The sequence below is a fragment of the Pteropus alecto genome, unplaced genomic scaffold (assembly GCF_000325575.1).
Source record: "Pteropus alecto unplaced genomic scaffold, ASM32557v1 scaffold202, whole genome shotgun sequence".
NCBI lineage: Eukaryota > Metazoa > Chordata > Mammalia > Chiroptera > Pteropodidae > Pteropus > Pteropus alecto.
In genome coordinates, this window is record NW_006432451.1 from 3,342,770 (window position 1) to 3,358,423 (window position 15,654).

General features: G+C 40.9%; 1 protein-coding gene across 2 annotated transcripts; it reads left to right on the forward strand.

Annotated features, from left to right (window-relative positions):
- The first annotated feature begins 9,633 nt into the window (after nucleotides 1-9,633).
- Nucleotides 9,634-15,024, forward strand: RPS10 (ribosomal protein S10). Of its 2 annotated transcripts, none has more exons than XM_006907357.3 (6): nucleotides 9,634-9,748; nucleotides 10,548-10,697; nucleotides 10,922-11,093; nucleotides 12,512-12,589; nucleotides 14,085-14,140; nucleotides 14,934-15,024. In XM_006907357.3, the coding sequence occupies exons 2-6, from the start codon at nucleotides 10,548-10,550 to the stop codon at nucleotides 14,973-14,975; spliced, it is 498 nt and encodes a 165-aa protein (XP_006907419.1). In that variant the 5' UTR covers nucleotides 9,634-9,748; the 3' UTR covers nucleotides 14,976-15,024. The 2 variants fall into 2 exon arrangements, with proteins under 2 accessions (XP_006907419.1, XP_024899450.1); XM_025043682.1 differs by lacking the exon at nucleotides 9,634-9,748 and adding an exon at nucleotides 10,073-10,095.
- Nucleotides 15,025-15,654: the final 630 nt, after the last annotated feature.

Here is a 15,654-nt window from a genome sequence, read left to right on the forward strand (position 1 = left end):
AAATATGTAAGGGGGGATGGGGTACTAGATTTAGTGGGGTGACCACTTTGCAAGTTATGTGGATCTCTGATTACTAGGCTATACAACTGACACTGGTATATTATTGTATGCCAACTATAATTGAAAAAAAAAACACATCTCATTGAATTGTACAATGTAACTATGAGCAACTAATTGCCTATTATATTTCAACAAAGCCAGGAAAAAATATTTTTTAAAAGACATATTATGTTTTTTTAATCTTATCTCATTCTTTTTTATTTGTGCTTTTTTTCTTTTTTCTTTTTAATAGATCTTGTTTTTCAGAGCAGTTTTAGGTTTATAGCAAAATTGAGCAAAAAGTAGAGTTCTGATATACCCCATGCTCCTCTCCCCACACCCTCCTCAACTATCACCATTCCAGAGAGATATTTTTGTTACAGTCAATATTTGTACATTTTTTAAAACTTTCTATTTTGAAATGAAAATTATTTTGAAATAATTTTAGATGTGGGGAAAAGTTTCAAGAATAGTACATAAAGTTTCTTTATATCCTTCACCTTGCTTTCCTTAATGCTAATATCTACATAACCAAGAATAGGAAGTTAACATTGGTACAATATTATTAATTAAACTACAGATGTTACTTTAATTTCATGAATTTTTCACTAATGTCCCTTTTTGTTTCCAGAATCGAATCTAGGATCTCACGTTGCTTTTCATTGTTATTTCTTCTTAGTCTCCTTCAATATGTAAATTTTTCTTGTCTTTTATAACATTTATCAAAAAAAATTTAATGAGCAAGCCAAAGCAATTTTTTAAAAAGAATAACAAAGCTGGAAGACTTACACTACCTGATATCAGTACTTTCTATAAAGCTACAGTATCAAGAAAGTATAATATTGGCATAAGGATTGACCTATATATCAATGGAAGAGAAAGAGAGTTGAGAAGTAGACCCACAAATTTGTGGTCTATTGATTTTCAACAAAGGTGCCAAGGTAATTCAAGGTGGAAAACAATAGTCTTTTCAACACATGATGCTGGAAGAACTATATATCATTTTGAAACGAAAAGAATCTCAATTCTTCTCTTACACCATACACAAAATTTAATTTGAAATGGATTATAAGTATAAGCGTAAAAGTTAAAACTTAAAAACTTCTAAAGGAAAATAGAAAGATATCCTTGTGACCCTGGGGTAGACGAAGGAAGAATTTCTCAGGACACAAAAAGCATGGATCATTATAAATTAATAGATTAGAACATTAATTAATTAATTAATTAATTAAAAACATCTGGTCTTCAAAAGGCACTGTTCAGAAAATGAAAAGACAAACCATATCTAGGAGAAAATATTCATAATACATATATCTGAAAAAAGGACTGGTATAATGATTCTATGAAAAACTTCTACAACTCAATAGTAAGAATAAAAATGATTGTTTTAAAAATGGCAAAATATTGACTATACATTTAAAAATGGTTAAGATAGTAAATTTTATGGTATGTATCTTTTACTATAATTTAAAATTTTTAACTGGGCAAAAGATTTGAAAAGATATTTTTTAGAAAAAAAAGATATCAAAACAAATATATGAAATGTTTATTTGTCAATCATATCTCAATAAAGTTGGGAGGGGAGATGATAATCCTAAAATTTACACAGAATCACAAAAGACCCCAAATAGCCAATGCGATCTTGAGAAAAAAGAACGAGGTTGGAAGTATCACACTACTTGATATTAAACTATACTACAAAGCTATAGTAATCAAAACAGCATGGTACTGGCATTAAAACAGACACGTGGATCAACTAAACAGAATAGGAGAGCCCAGAAATAAACCCACGCCTATATGGTCATTTAATCTATGACAGAGGAGGCAAGAATAAACAATGGAGTAAAGACGGTCTCTTCAATAAATGGGGTTGGGAAAACTGGACAGATACATGCCAAAAATGAAACGAGACCACTTTCTTACACCATATACAAAAATAAACTTAAAATTGATTAAAGACTTAAATGTAAGACCTGAAACCATAAAAACTCCTGGAAGAAGACACAGGCAGTAAACTCTTTGACATCACTCTTAGCAATTTTTTGGATATGTCTCCTCAGGCAAGGGAAACAAAAGAAAAAAGTACACAAATGGAACTACAGCACAGCAAAGAAAACCATCAACAAAATGAAAAGACAACCGGCTGAATGGGGGAAGATATTGGCCAATGACAACCAATAAGGTGTTACCATTCAAAATATATAAAGAATTCATACAACTTAACACACACACACACACACACACACACACACACACACACACAAATTCAATTAAAAATGAGCAGAGGACGTGAACAGGCATTTCACCAAAGAGGACATACAGATGGCCAATAGACATACAGAAAGATTCTCAACGTCACTAATCATCAAAGAAATGCAAATTAAAACCACAATGAGCTATCACCTCACACCTGTCACAATGGCTATCATCAGTAAATCAACAAACAAGTGTTGGCAAGGATGAGAACAGGAACTCTTAGGCGCTATTGGAAGGAATGGAAATTGGTGCAGCCACTGTGGAAAACAGTATGGAGGTTCCTCAAAAGATTAAAAATATAAACATTATATGACCCAGCAATCTCACTTGTGAGTATTTATCCAAAGAAATCCAAAATACTAATTCGAAAAGATATAGGCATCCCTACGTTCATTGCAAAATTATTTACAATAGCCAAGATATGGAAGCGACCTAAGTGCCCATCAATAGACAACTGAGTAAAGAGGTGGAACTTATGTATACAATGGAATGTTACTCGATTATCAAAAAGATTGAAATATTGCCATTTGCAACAACATGGATGGACCTAGAGGGTATTATGATAAGTGAAATAAGTCAGACAGAGAAATACAAATACCATATGATTTCACTTATATGTGGAATCTAAAAAACAACAATTAAATGAGCAAACAAAACAGAAATAAACTCATAGATACAGAGAACAAGCTGATGGTTGCCAGATGGGTGGGAGATTGAGGCTGAGTGAAAAGAATTAAGGGATTAAGAAGTACAAATTGGCAGTTACAAAATAGTTACAGGGATGTAAAGTACAGCATAGGGAATAGAGTCAAAAATATTGTAATAACTATGTACGGGGCCAGGTGGGTACTACACTTATTGCGGGGATCACTTTGTAAGTTATATAAATGTCTAACAAGTTTGGTGTACTGAAATTAATACAATATTGAATGTCAACTATAATTGAAAATTTTTTAATTATTTATTTATTTTAAAGAAATTAAAAATATATGACTGGCCAACAAGTACATGAAAAGATACTTAACATTATTGGTTATTAAGGATATGCAAGTTAAAACTATATTTAGACATCACTATATACCTGTCAGTATGGGTTAAAAAAAAAAAAAAACACCTGATTTTAAAAAAGCTCTGATAATTCTAAATGCTAACAAGGACACAAAGTAACTGGAACTCTCAGATATTGTTAATGGGAACATAAAGTTGTGTAGCCACTTTGGAAAACAGTTTGACAGTTTCATATCAATTTTAACATGCACCTTCTATACAACCTAGCAATTCCACTTCTGGTTATTTACCCAAGAGAATGAAAGCATATGTCCGTACCAAAACCTGAACACCAATGTTCATAGCAGATTTATTTGTGATAGCCCAAAATTGATAACGACCTAAATGTCCATCAAAAAAAAGGATGCATGAACACATTTGATATATTCATTTAATGGAATACTACACAGCAACAAAAAGAAAGAAATACTGGTGCAGACTGCAACATAGATGAATTTCAAAACCATTAAGCTGAGTGAAAAGAAACTATTCACAAAAAAAGATTATACCACATGATTACATTTATCTGAAATTTAGAAAAAGGAAATGTAATCTATTGTGACAGAAAGTAGATCGGTGGTTGCCTGGGCCCAGGGGTGATGGAGGAGTGGAGTGTAAAGGAGCACAAAGGAATTTTTGGGGTGATGGAAATGTTCTTATATCATGATTGGTGGTTACATGAGTGTCAAAACTCATCGAATTGGATGCTTAAAATTTTCTTAAATGTAAATTATACCTCAGTAAGGTTGATTTTTTAAATGAGCAGGACTGAATCCTAGTCTAGAGATGCACTCGTGGGTGGTAACACTCCATGGAAGTGAGTGCTATGAGTCAGGATGGTGGGCACATTTGGAGAGAGCCAGGGGCTGCACTTGGGATGGAGCAAGGAGGGACCTGGGGGGCATAGCGAAGTTCTAAAGTTCTAGTTCTTAACACTGGTGGTGGTTACAAGGGCATCTGACTTATAAAACTTCACTGTTATACCTTTATTTTCTGTGGTTTCTTGAATCTGATTTTATTTTATAATGAAATGGAAAAAAATGAAGAAATTTAAAGTAATATTCATAATTAACATTTCTGGAGCACTTGCCATGTGCAAGGCATTGCTCCAAACACATCACTTGTATGAATTCTTTGAATCTTCCCCACAACTCCATGAAGTGGATACTATTGTTATTTCTAGTGAAGAGATGGGGAAACTGAGGTACAGAAAGGCTGAAAGATTGGCCCAAGGCTCCACAACTATGAAGTGGCAGAAGCGAGTTTTGCAGCAGGCTGTGTAGCTCCTGAGTCTGTGCTCTTGACTGCAGAGGTAAAGAGAGGCTCTGAGAGGTATGAGAGGGGAACCTCTCCAGTGGGGAGTGTGGCTACCTTGCTTGTCCTGGTGGACTGTGCTGAGGAAGGAGGCTCCATAGAAAGAGGACATTGAGGTAGGAGTTTCAAAACCAAAATGCACCATAGGCTTCATTCATTTCCTTAAGGAATCTTTACTGAGCCCCTCCTGTGTGCCAGACACTGCTTGGGGCCCCTGCCATGAACACCATGGGCAGAAATCCTTGCTTTCATGGATGTGACATTCCAAACCTTCCAGCTGTGAAATGGGTACTTGAAGATGCAGTTAGGCAATTAAAAAGAAAACAAGAGAGTATTAGAGATGCTCAGAGGTTTACAGGTGACAATGGATAAAAACCAGACCTTGACAGCAGTGTGGATCATCTCTATAGCATCATCAAGAGCAGGGACACAAGGCAACAGATCGAACAGGCTGTAAACACGTGGCGGTCCCTGAAATATCTGCTGTTTTTGCCTCAACACTACTCATTATCGAATAATTCAGGAAGATAATCACTGCTGCTCTAGGCAGGTGAGGTCAGGAGAGCTGCCCCAAACAATGACAGCAAAAGAGGTAGCAGTCAATGAGGGAGTTGTCCACGGCATAGTTTGCCATGTGGAGGAGATGGTCAGGCTTCATTAGAAAATTACACCTTCAGCTCCACGGTGCCAGATGTGGGTGACATGTATATGTGTGTGTGTGTGTGTCCAGGAATGTACCAGCAGCCATCTACCTACTTATTACAAACTCACATATGCCATGGAGCTAAAAATGAAAATTCATAGCACAGATGGTTCTTTTGAGGAGGTTTCTTCAGGAGTGGGAGGGGGTGACATGTGACAAGAATAGGAAGCTATTCTAGATGTGGTGAAGGGAGGCATGTGGAGAGGTGAGGCCTGTGTGCCTCTTGAGGAATGTCTGGTTTACTGTATGTTATAGCTACTGCATCACCCTACCTGGGCTATGAAATGGTGCCCTCCACCCTGTTCTTAGAGCCTCAGAAAGAGAAGCCACTGTGCCGATCATAGGAGGTCCCTAGGTCTCTTCACCACCCCTCCCCCTTCCCCATTCTTATTATTATTTTTTTTTATGCCTACAGCACCTGGTCTTCCTAGGTGGTCTCCCATCCAAGTACTAACCAGGTCCAACCCTGCTTAGCTTCTGAGATCAGATGGGATTAGATTTTATTAAAAGTTCTGCAACCTCAAACAGAAAGCAACTGCAATTAAAAAATCTTTATAAGCTATAGTTTACTCATTTCCAACCTGGGAGCACTCTCAGGAGTCCCTGGGGACCTAGGATCTGCCTTCCATTTCAGCAGTGACCCTCAGGAGTTTATAGATTCCTCAAAGTCAGTGGTGTTAAAAAAAAAAATTCAACAGAGTAAATTTAGGGATATAATTGGCTTTATTAAGCAATTCGAGAATTGGGCAGCATCTCACCTAGCAACTAAAAGGAATTGTATGAAATGAAAGACTTTTATAGACAGAAAGAGGGTGGGACTAAGAAGTTAAGAGTGGATTATTTCAGGCAAAAGCACTCTCCTTTAGGGGAAGGCAGGGGTCTTATCAGTCAGATTACTTCACTAGGGTAGGTTTAAAGTTCCACAGCTGAGAGAGGCTGAAACTGCAATTAGGTAACATTAAATCTAAGTTCAGTATCATGGGCTTTTAGCACAAGTGATGCCATTTTGGGACTGTGTTTTTCTCCTTAACAGTGGTTCTCAACGATAGTTGCCTTAGAAACTGCAGCTGCTCAATAGCCATGTGTGTTGCTGCAGATTCGCAGTTCTGAGCTAAGGAGTATGAGACTTGAGACTCGGGCAGTTGGAAGAAAATGTGGGGAGCCGAAGGCAACTGCGACATGGCTCTTTATTCCAACAAAGGCACAGCCCGTCTCGCAGGGCGGCTGGGTTATCCAGCAAGGGCTCGGCACCCCCTCGCATGGCAGCGGCACCTTTTATACACAGGTTAAACAATAATGACACACTGCCAGGTAATGGGAGCCCGCACAGGCTTCCTGGGCACATGGTTACTTAAGGGGAGAGGTGCTGAGTTTCTTCCCTTGGAAGTTAGTGGGAGGGAACCTAACTACGGTTATCTTTCTTTCTCTGCACACCATGTCCACCAGAAAACACTCTTAGCAGCTGTATTTATAATAGTCAAACATTAGAAACAACTTAGATGTCCATCAACTGATAAATGGATAAACAAATCGTGGTATATCTATACAATGGAATTCCACTCAGCAACAAAAAAGTAAGAAACAGACTGATGCCTATGACATGGATTCTCACAGACTTAATGAAGCAGGTAGCCAGACACAAACAAATACATACTGTGATGACATCAGTCAGAACTGTGTGTTCCTGGTAGTGGGAGTGGGCACTGACTAGAAAGGGAGACTTCTGGGGCATTGGTCATGTTCTGTCTCTAGATCTGGATTAACGTGGATTTACACACACACATAAAAATACACTGAGTTGTAACCTTATGACTTGTGTACTTTTACTGGCTATATATTACACATCAAGAAAAATGAAAAAGCAAAATATCTGCCCCACCCCCCTGCCCCCAGTATCTGACTTAAGGGATCTGGGGTGTGGCTTGGATGAATGGATTTTTAAAAGCCACCCAAGGGATTGGGCAGCAGGGATGTGACCAAACCCCAGGAGAGCTGGATCCCCTCCTCTCACTACTCCTGTTCTAGGCTCTGGCTCCCTACCCCTGACTTTGGTTCCTACAAGAAGACCTATTGCAGAGGGGAAGCCTAAGGCAGTGGGGAAGCCTGAAGGCTCTGCAGTCAGAATCCAGATCCATCATTTCTTACCTCTGTGACCTTGGGAAAGACACATCTATTTCTCTAAACCTCAGTTTTTATTTTGTTTTGTGTGTGTGTGTGTGTGTGTCACATGGCAGGTGATATACCTATACTTCATGCACAGTATAAAGTGGGAGTGGTAAAATTGGGTTGGTGTTTATAAAGGTAATCTTTTTAAAATATACATCTGATCCTGTCACTACTGCTTGAAATCTTTTTGTGGCTTTTTACTGCACTTTGAATAAAATTCTAACTCCTTCCTGAAGTACTGTGCCTGTCCAGGTTCACCTTGTTAACCATGTCCTAGCCACGCTGTCTGCCTTTCTGTTCAAGCCCTCCCCTGCAATAAAGCCTTTCTCAGGAATTGTCCCTCTAGCCTGTTCTCAGCCCAAGCTTGACTCTTCTATAGGTTTCAGCTGAAATGTTACCTTCGCACTCCCCACTACTCTGTCACCACACCCTGATCATTTTCTTCACAGCTTGCAGCACATAAGAGAGGCATTTGTTGCTTGGTGTGGGAACCACGTGTGTTCCTGCCCCTACTCTTGCCCCACCACCTGGCCCAGTGCCAGGTGCTCACTGCCTAACAGCTGAATGGAATTCAGCAAACCCAAGAATGCACTGTCATCCGAGAAGTCTTTCATAGTTGTCAGAGGGTATTATTATTCATCCTCCTTCCTTACTCAGTAACCTCTATTCTGCTCTCCATGAGGTTGCTATTTATTCCTGAAACATTTATTAAGTGTATCTAACATGTGTGAGACGTTGTGCTAACTGCTGAAGAGGATAGTAAGAGAGAAGAAATTCATGGTCCCTGACCATAAGGCCGCTTCATCCAGATATGGAGGTAACCACAGGAACACCACCCTAGGGTGAGCTGGGAAGTGCCACGGAGTCCCTCCTAATTCTCCTCTCACTCCACACCCTCTCCAGGTGATCTCAGATCCTCAAAGGGTCTTAGATAATTCTCTTACCTAATTTAACTTAGTTCTCTCCCACAGGACAAATTCTGAGCTCTTTATCTAAAATTATCCTGGGTATTTTCACCAGTGTGTCTCATAGGTACGATTGCCACAAAATCTAAAACTGAATTTATCTCTCATGAACAATGTAGTGTCATTTCAGATAAATAGAAGCATAGCTTATTGAGGAAATGATGTTGAGATACCGCTAAACCTTCAGAGAGAAACAATTATATCAGAAAACATTCCAGGAGGATAAAAGATTTAAACACAAAAAATTAAGTCACATAAAGACTGAGTATTTTTGTAAGTGAACTGGGGAGTCATTGGAGGATTTTAAGCTGGGGAGTGACATGGTCTGATGTTACAGCAGGACCACTCTAGCTACTGAAAGGTAAGAGACCTGGAAGACTATTCGACAGATTGCATTCCAGTGTTGCTGCTGGGAAGTGAGCAGTCATACCTTCCTTTTCCTGTTGACTGCTTTTAAGATTTTCTCTTTGTCTTTGATGTTTTGCAACTTTATTATGCTATGTTTAGGGATGGATCTGTTTTTATTTTTCCAATTTGAGATTCGATGAGCACAATGAATCTGAAGTGTGCTGTCTTCCAATAATTCTGGAAAATATGGACAGTGTTTCTTTCCTAGAGTCTCTATTATTTCTTTATGAGACTTCATCTAGACATATATTAGAATTCTTCACACTTCTTATCCTTTCTTTCAAACATTCCCTCTCTTTTAATCTCTGAACTGCATTGTGAATGTTTTTTTAAACTTCTATCTTCCATTTAACTGATTTTTCTCTTTATGTCAAATCTATCGTTTATTCTTTCTTTGTTTTAAATTTCAATCATTTTAGTTTTCACTTCTATAAGGTTTTTTTGTATTCTTTCAAATCTACTTGACCAGTCTTTTATTATTGTTATTGTTATTATTTTTTATGTTCTTTCTTCTCCTGCTCAATGAGCATATGTTACTTGCATAACAAGAAGTTAAATTATCGGTGAAAAATAAAGAAGTAGCGTGTTTCTTATGGGCCTGCCCAAGCGTAAAAATGACCATTTACTGACAAAGCACAAAGGCTCAGAAGCTCCCACCTGCAGTTCCCATGTGCCCGTGTCCACAGAGTTCGCGGTCGCCGGGAGCCGCCAGTCTTTCAGGCACTGCCAAGGCCAGCCCAGGTAGTGCGCGGGCCCTGACGGGGGGCGGGGCACGCCAGCCCGGAAGAGACGCCGCGCCGCGCATGCCCCTTCCTTTCTAGCTCCGGCCTCGGACGCTGCAGCTGTCGCGGTGAGTTCCTCTGGAGTACAAGTTCCATCGCCCCCCATCCTGGTCCTCTCGCCTTCGTAGTCGCTGCGTTTCCCCGGAGTCGGGGCGGGAGGGCCCCTCTCCTGCTGCCCGCACGCCCATTTTTGAGCAGTGAGAGGGGTCGTGGGCGCACTTTGGAGGATGGTTGTTGAAGATTGGCGTCCCGATGGCGGAGGAGGGGAGAATGAAGCCCTTACGCGGCGGAATTATCTACAGAGGCTAGGGAAACTGCACTCCGTTTGCACGCTTTTCCTTTGGAGAAGAACCCCCTAACCCTCGGCTGTCTTCTTGCTTGGCCCTGGAGCTCTACTTTGTGGAAAGAGTATTAAGTAAGAGATGACGGTGTGAAGGCCTTAGCCCTTTGGGTTAGGGTCGGCCTGTCATAAATCAAAGACTTTTCCTCTGTGTTTAACCTGTGTACCTGAAAGTACAGATGCGCCCGTTTCGCACTTACGTACAGTTGCTAATACAGGGTCTGCGCCCCCCATTATACTTTTGTGGTTTGGAGCGATTACGTACCTCCCTCCCGTTTTGTTTTAATGCCTTGGCAACTTATCATCTGAAGTGTTTTTCGGGTCTGGAGTAGGGAGCTGAAAACTGGTGGGTTTCACTTCTGCAGAGTTTGAATTCCTCCTTCCTGCAAGTTTCTTGTGTGTTTTTTGTGTTTGAGATTTCAGCCCATTGGACAGTGATTTTGGGTGGTCGTTTTGGGGGCATGAACTTGGTTACTGGGCCTTGGCCACAGTGCTCAGAAGTGCTCTTGCTGAATGCTTCCTTATAGATGTTGATGCCCAAGAAGAACCGGATTGCCATTTATGAACTCCTTTTCAAGGAGGGAGTGATGGTGGCCAAGAAGGATGTTCACATGCCTAAACACCCGGAGCTGGCAGACAAGAATGTGCCTAATCTTCACGTCATGAAGGCCATGCAGGTAGCCGGGGGGCTGCTGGAGTGGGGTGCAGATGGAGGGATTTTCCTCTAATGTTCAAGGGAGATTCCAGGAAGAGGTCAGGAGAGCCAGAGCTGCTTGCTGCCTTGAAGGGCTGTGAGGTAGATACACTGAAAACTTGCCTGCTAGCAGTTAGCTTCCCCCTGCACCATGTTGCCAGCTTCAAGCCTCTAGTTATGTCTTAACAGCAGTTTTCTGTCTTACAGTCTCTAAAATCACGAGGTTATGTGAAGGAACAGTTTGCCTGGAGACATTTCTACTGGTACCTTACCAACGAGGGTATCCAGTATCTCCGTGATTACCTCCACCTGCCCCCCGAGATTGTGCCTGCCACTTTGCGCCGCAGCCGGCCTGAGACCGGCCGGCCACGGCCCAAAGGTATGGTGCCCAAATAAATACTTCCAAGAGCCTTCTGCAGTTGCCCTTTCTTGGGGGAGGGGTATATGTAAAACGATGGGGTTTTTGTGCATGGAATGGAAGGTGGCAGCCTTAGAGGAACTCTGGCGTGTAAGACCTTGGGTCAAGTCCTGGAACCTTTGTCTCCTGGCATGGGACTTGGAATGGAACACAACAAGTCTTCAGGCTAACCTGGGAGATGGCAGCATTAAACAGAATATTAGTCTGTGGCCTGACACATGTGGTAGAGCATTGAATAACTTTTCCACGAGATGAGGGTGTGCTTATCCCCAAGAAGTCCAGAGCAAAGCTGTTTGCCACATGTGAAGGAAATTAAATTTAATAGGGTTTCTTGGCAATGGGAACAATAATAATCTAAAGTCAAATATGGGAGAAGAGAGATGTATATGTAATTGTGGTGTGAAAGGATATGCTTCTGTGGGGAAGGATTATCAGTTGACTCGAGATCATTGCTAGTTTGCAGTTGCATTTTTGTCAAGGTCATGGTTTCCTTTTCTTTAGGTTCAAAAAAAACTTGTCATAGGAATTTTGTAGGAGGAGCAGTTTGTGGGCTTAGATGATGAGATGCAAGATTCTTATACACAGATGATCATCACACTGTCCAGGTTCCCCTAGATAGAGACTTCATGGAGCTCATAAGTCTGTTTTTTATGAAAGCTCCCTAGGAGATTCTGGTGATTAAGCGAGGTTATGTATCTTTAGAGGGAGGAAAATGCTACTGTCTTTGCCCCCATAGATTCTGATTTAGTTGGTCTGTGTGGGACCTGGCATTTATTTTAGCCACTTCAGGTTCAATCTTATTCCTTCTAACTAAAAAAAGTTCATACTCTAACTATATGGACTCTGGGTATAGTCCAAGGTAACTGGGTAGAGAGAATATTATTTTAAACTTATAGTGTTTTTGAGGTAGCTTTTAAAATCTGTCTTAATATATGTTATGCAGCCTGAAAGAGGTATGTGGAGAAGCCATGGGGAGGACGGAAGGATTCTTGGTGGCCTCTATGTTTATATGCCTACCATTGGAGGTAGGGCTTTCAGCTTATGATGCCTCCTTTTATTCGCAGAGGAAGTTTGCCACTTCAGAAATGGGTCAAGTGATTGGAAAATGTACAGTTATGTTGAGAAGTAGAATAGAAAAAAGCAACCTATTTGCAGATATGTGGAATTTTAATTAAGATATGAGTTTTCCATGGCCTTTGTGGAACCAAAATAAATGACAAGTTTCTAGCTGGCAGTTCTGAGTGTAGAAATTCTGTCCCTATTAACCCGTTAAAACTTTGTTGTCCGGTGAGACCAGGAGAGTGATTCCAATTTTCTTGGCCTGAAGGGAGCAGAGTTCCATGATGCCCTGTGTTCACAGTGTGGTTTACTTCGCATAGGTCTGGAGGGTGAGCGACCTGCGAGGCTCACACGAGGGGAAGCTGACAGAGATACCTACAGACGGAGTGCTGTGCCCCGTGAGTAACACATCATCTGTATCTAGGGTGTTGGGTTAGAATTTCTGGATTCTCTATCAGCCCTGGCTGGGACTCAACCCTGGAAGGTGCGAAGGGAAAGATCCTTGGTTTTAATCCCCAGATCATCTCCAGCTGAAGTCTTTTGTGCTTGCTTTATGCAAAGATATGATGGATGGGGATTAGGAGGAATGCCTTCTGAGCTGGGGACACAGAAGACTTTAGTTGAAGACCTTTAACTAGAGCAAAACTGAAAACTTTTAAGGAAAGCAACATATGCTTTTGTGGCCCACTCCAATTACCTTAGTTTTCTTACTTCAAAAATAGTGTAAAATTTTGTTTTTAAATAGCAAACATTTGCATTGACTTGGAACAACAGATGTTGCTTTATTAAATGTATATTGAGTGCCTGTGGTATGCCAGGCACTGGGGAGTAAATAGTGTACACCACAGACAGAAGAACCTTCTCTCATTGAATATGCATTTTTTTTAGTAATAGACAAACAAAAATAAGTATATAACATGTCCAGTGATGTGGGTGCTATGGGGCGGGGGTTGTTGCAATTTTCAGTAGGATTTTCAGGGAAAGTTGAAAAAGTGAGATTTAAGCAAATTTGAAGGAAGCGAAGGGGAACCAGCCACTGGCTGTCTGGGGGAAGAATGTTTCAGGCAAGAGATCAACCATGGACAAAGATACGAAGATGGAGACGACACTGTAGTTTACTGGTCAAAAGGGAACAGGAATAGGCAGACAAGCCTGTGGGCTGAAATGGTCCAAAAGTAGACCGTGATTTGAACAAGGTTTACTGAAACCATACTTGCTGTTGACCCTGTTTGCCCACCCCCACAACATGAACCATAAAATTTCCTAGTGGCCACACTTAAAGCAAATGGAAATAGTTCACATGAATGTTAAGTTTTTTAACCTACATAAACATGAACGAGATATTTTGTATTCTTTTTTCCCCCTAATTTTGCATTCTCTTAAGTTTTGACATCTGATAACATTTTGTACACGTCTCAACATGGACTAGTAACTGCCATATAGGACATGATAGCACTTGCTTTTGTATCTTCCTTGCTTTTCCATGGTCACGGTAAAGTTGCTTTTTGCTTTTGTGGGTCCTTGTGTCCTTACCTTTTAGTTCTTCCTTCATTGAGCTCCCTTTGTAAGTTAGATGCTAATCTGAAGCTTGTAAGTAACTCAGTGGTGGAAGTGAGGGTACTCTGGGGCCATGTAGGAAGGGCACATAGTCCAGACTTTGTGGTCAAGGCATCCATTTTGGAGGAGGCAATAGTTTGGTCTGTGGGTTTTGAAGGATGACTAAAGGAACGCTGCCCTAGGAGAGGGAGGGGACAGAAGAGGCTCAAAAGGTGTTTCTCTTTACTTGTACTTCATGGGGTATATATGCTGACTTGGTTTTTCCCACAAGATTGAGTTGGGTGATTTATCTGCAGTGGATCAGATCACATGATGCATTGGTGTTTCTCATTCCAGCTGGTGCCGACAAGAAAGCCGAGGCCGGAGCTGGGTCAGCAACTGAATTCCAGTTTGTGAGTATTCCCCTGTTGAGTATTCCCCTGTTCACTTTCCATGAGCAGTCACTGTTCTGGCCTCAGCCTTGTGGGGTCTGCAAATTGTAGGGATGTAGTATAATGTGGTGGATCCCTCCCCTCATTTTTTCCTCCCAAAACCACAAATTCCAAATAAGTTTTAACATTAGGACACAGTATACAAACTTTTGTAAATATGTAAGTTACTGAAATGAGTCTCACAAATCAATACTAAATGTAGCATAGTGGTGTTTTCTATTTCATTAGTAATGTTTGAGAACCTGTCACCAGAGATTTACTGGGCTCTAGAACCAAGATGGTCCGGAATCAAATCATCTTCCTTCAGAAGGTGTGATCTTGGGCAGGTTCTCCCCTGTGCTCCTGTTTGCTCACCTATAAAATAGAGGTGATGATTGTAGCTATTTTAAGGCAATTGTGAGATTAGTTAATCCAGGTAAAGTGCTTGCATGGGGCCTAGTGTATCACTGTTGGGACAGCAGCTGTCCTGTGGCAGGTCTACATAGCACAGCAAAGAGGAGGTGTGTATAGCAGACACAAGATCGTGTCCTGTGCTAGCTACATGCTTCCATGTGTGTGTATGAGCATACTCTTGAGTAGTTATCCATATTCCTGTTTTACAAATGAGGAAACAGGCCTGGGAGGTGAATGTGGTTCTCCAGCCAATAAGGCAAGGCTAGGATTTATGGCCTCCACTCAGACGAGGGACCTCATCAGTGATAGGCTTGCTACCCAGCTTACTGCAAATGCTGATGTCATATGCTTTCTCTTGCAGAGAGGCGGATTTGGTCGTGGACGTGGTCAACCACCTCAGTAAAGTTGGAGGGAGTATTTTGTGTTGAATAAACTTGTGGTCAGAAAAATAATCTTGTGTGCCCTTGTTTTGTTTTGTATTATATAGCCTGAACAGGAATAGTTTAAGGGTCAGAATGTTAATGGGGCAAGACTGAATTGGTTTTGGGAGTTGTCTTATCCAGGGTGACATCATTTGTTGCTTTTAGAACTGTAGTACTTGGCTTTGGCATGGGTTCTCTTTGTTGTAGCAGATGTCTCCCTGCAGAGTCATGTCCAGCGTGGTTACCATTCTGGGAGGTGGTTGGAAAGCTGGGCATCTTTACCAGACCAACCATGCTAACTCAGCTCTGTGTGACGGGAAAGTGGCTATTTTATTGGTCTTGGAACCGAGATTCTGTGTCTGCTATTTGGGAATATCTGAGAAGTGCTGAGGAGGTAGGATGTAAGAAAAAACCAGAGTAATACTGTTCTAAAATTCTTACAGACTAACATGGGGAAGAAACTACAGGGTGACCTTAGGTCAACAGTTTTACTGATCTCAACCTTCAAAGCTCAGGGTTTATAAAAATCAGAGAAACAAGTGTACAGAAACATGTGAGGGGCTATTCAGCTATCTGAAGACTTTTAGGATTTTTGTCCTTACATAATCAGAATAAAAATTGGAGTTCTTAATATCTCATGGCTCTTTGCAAAGAAAATGC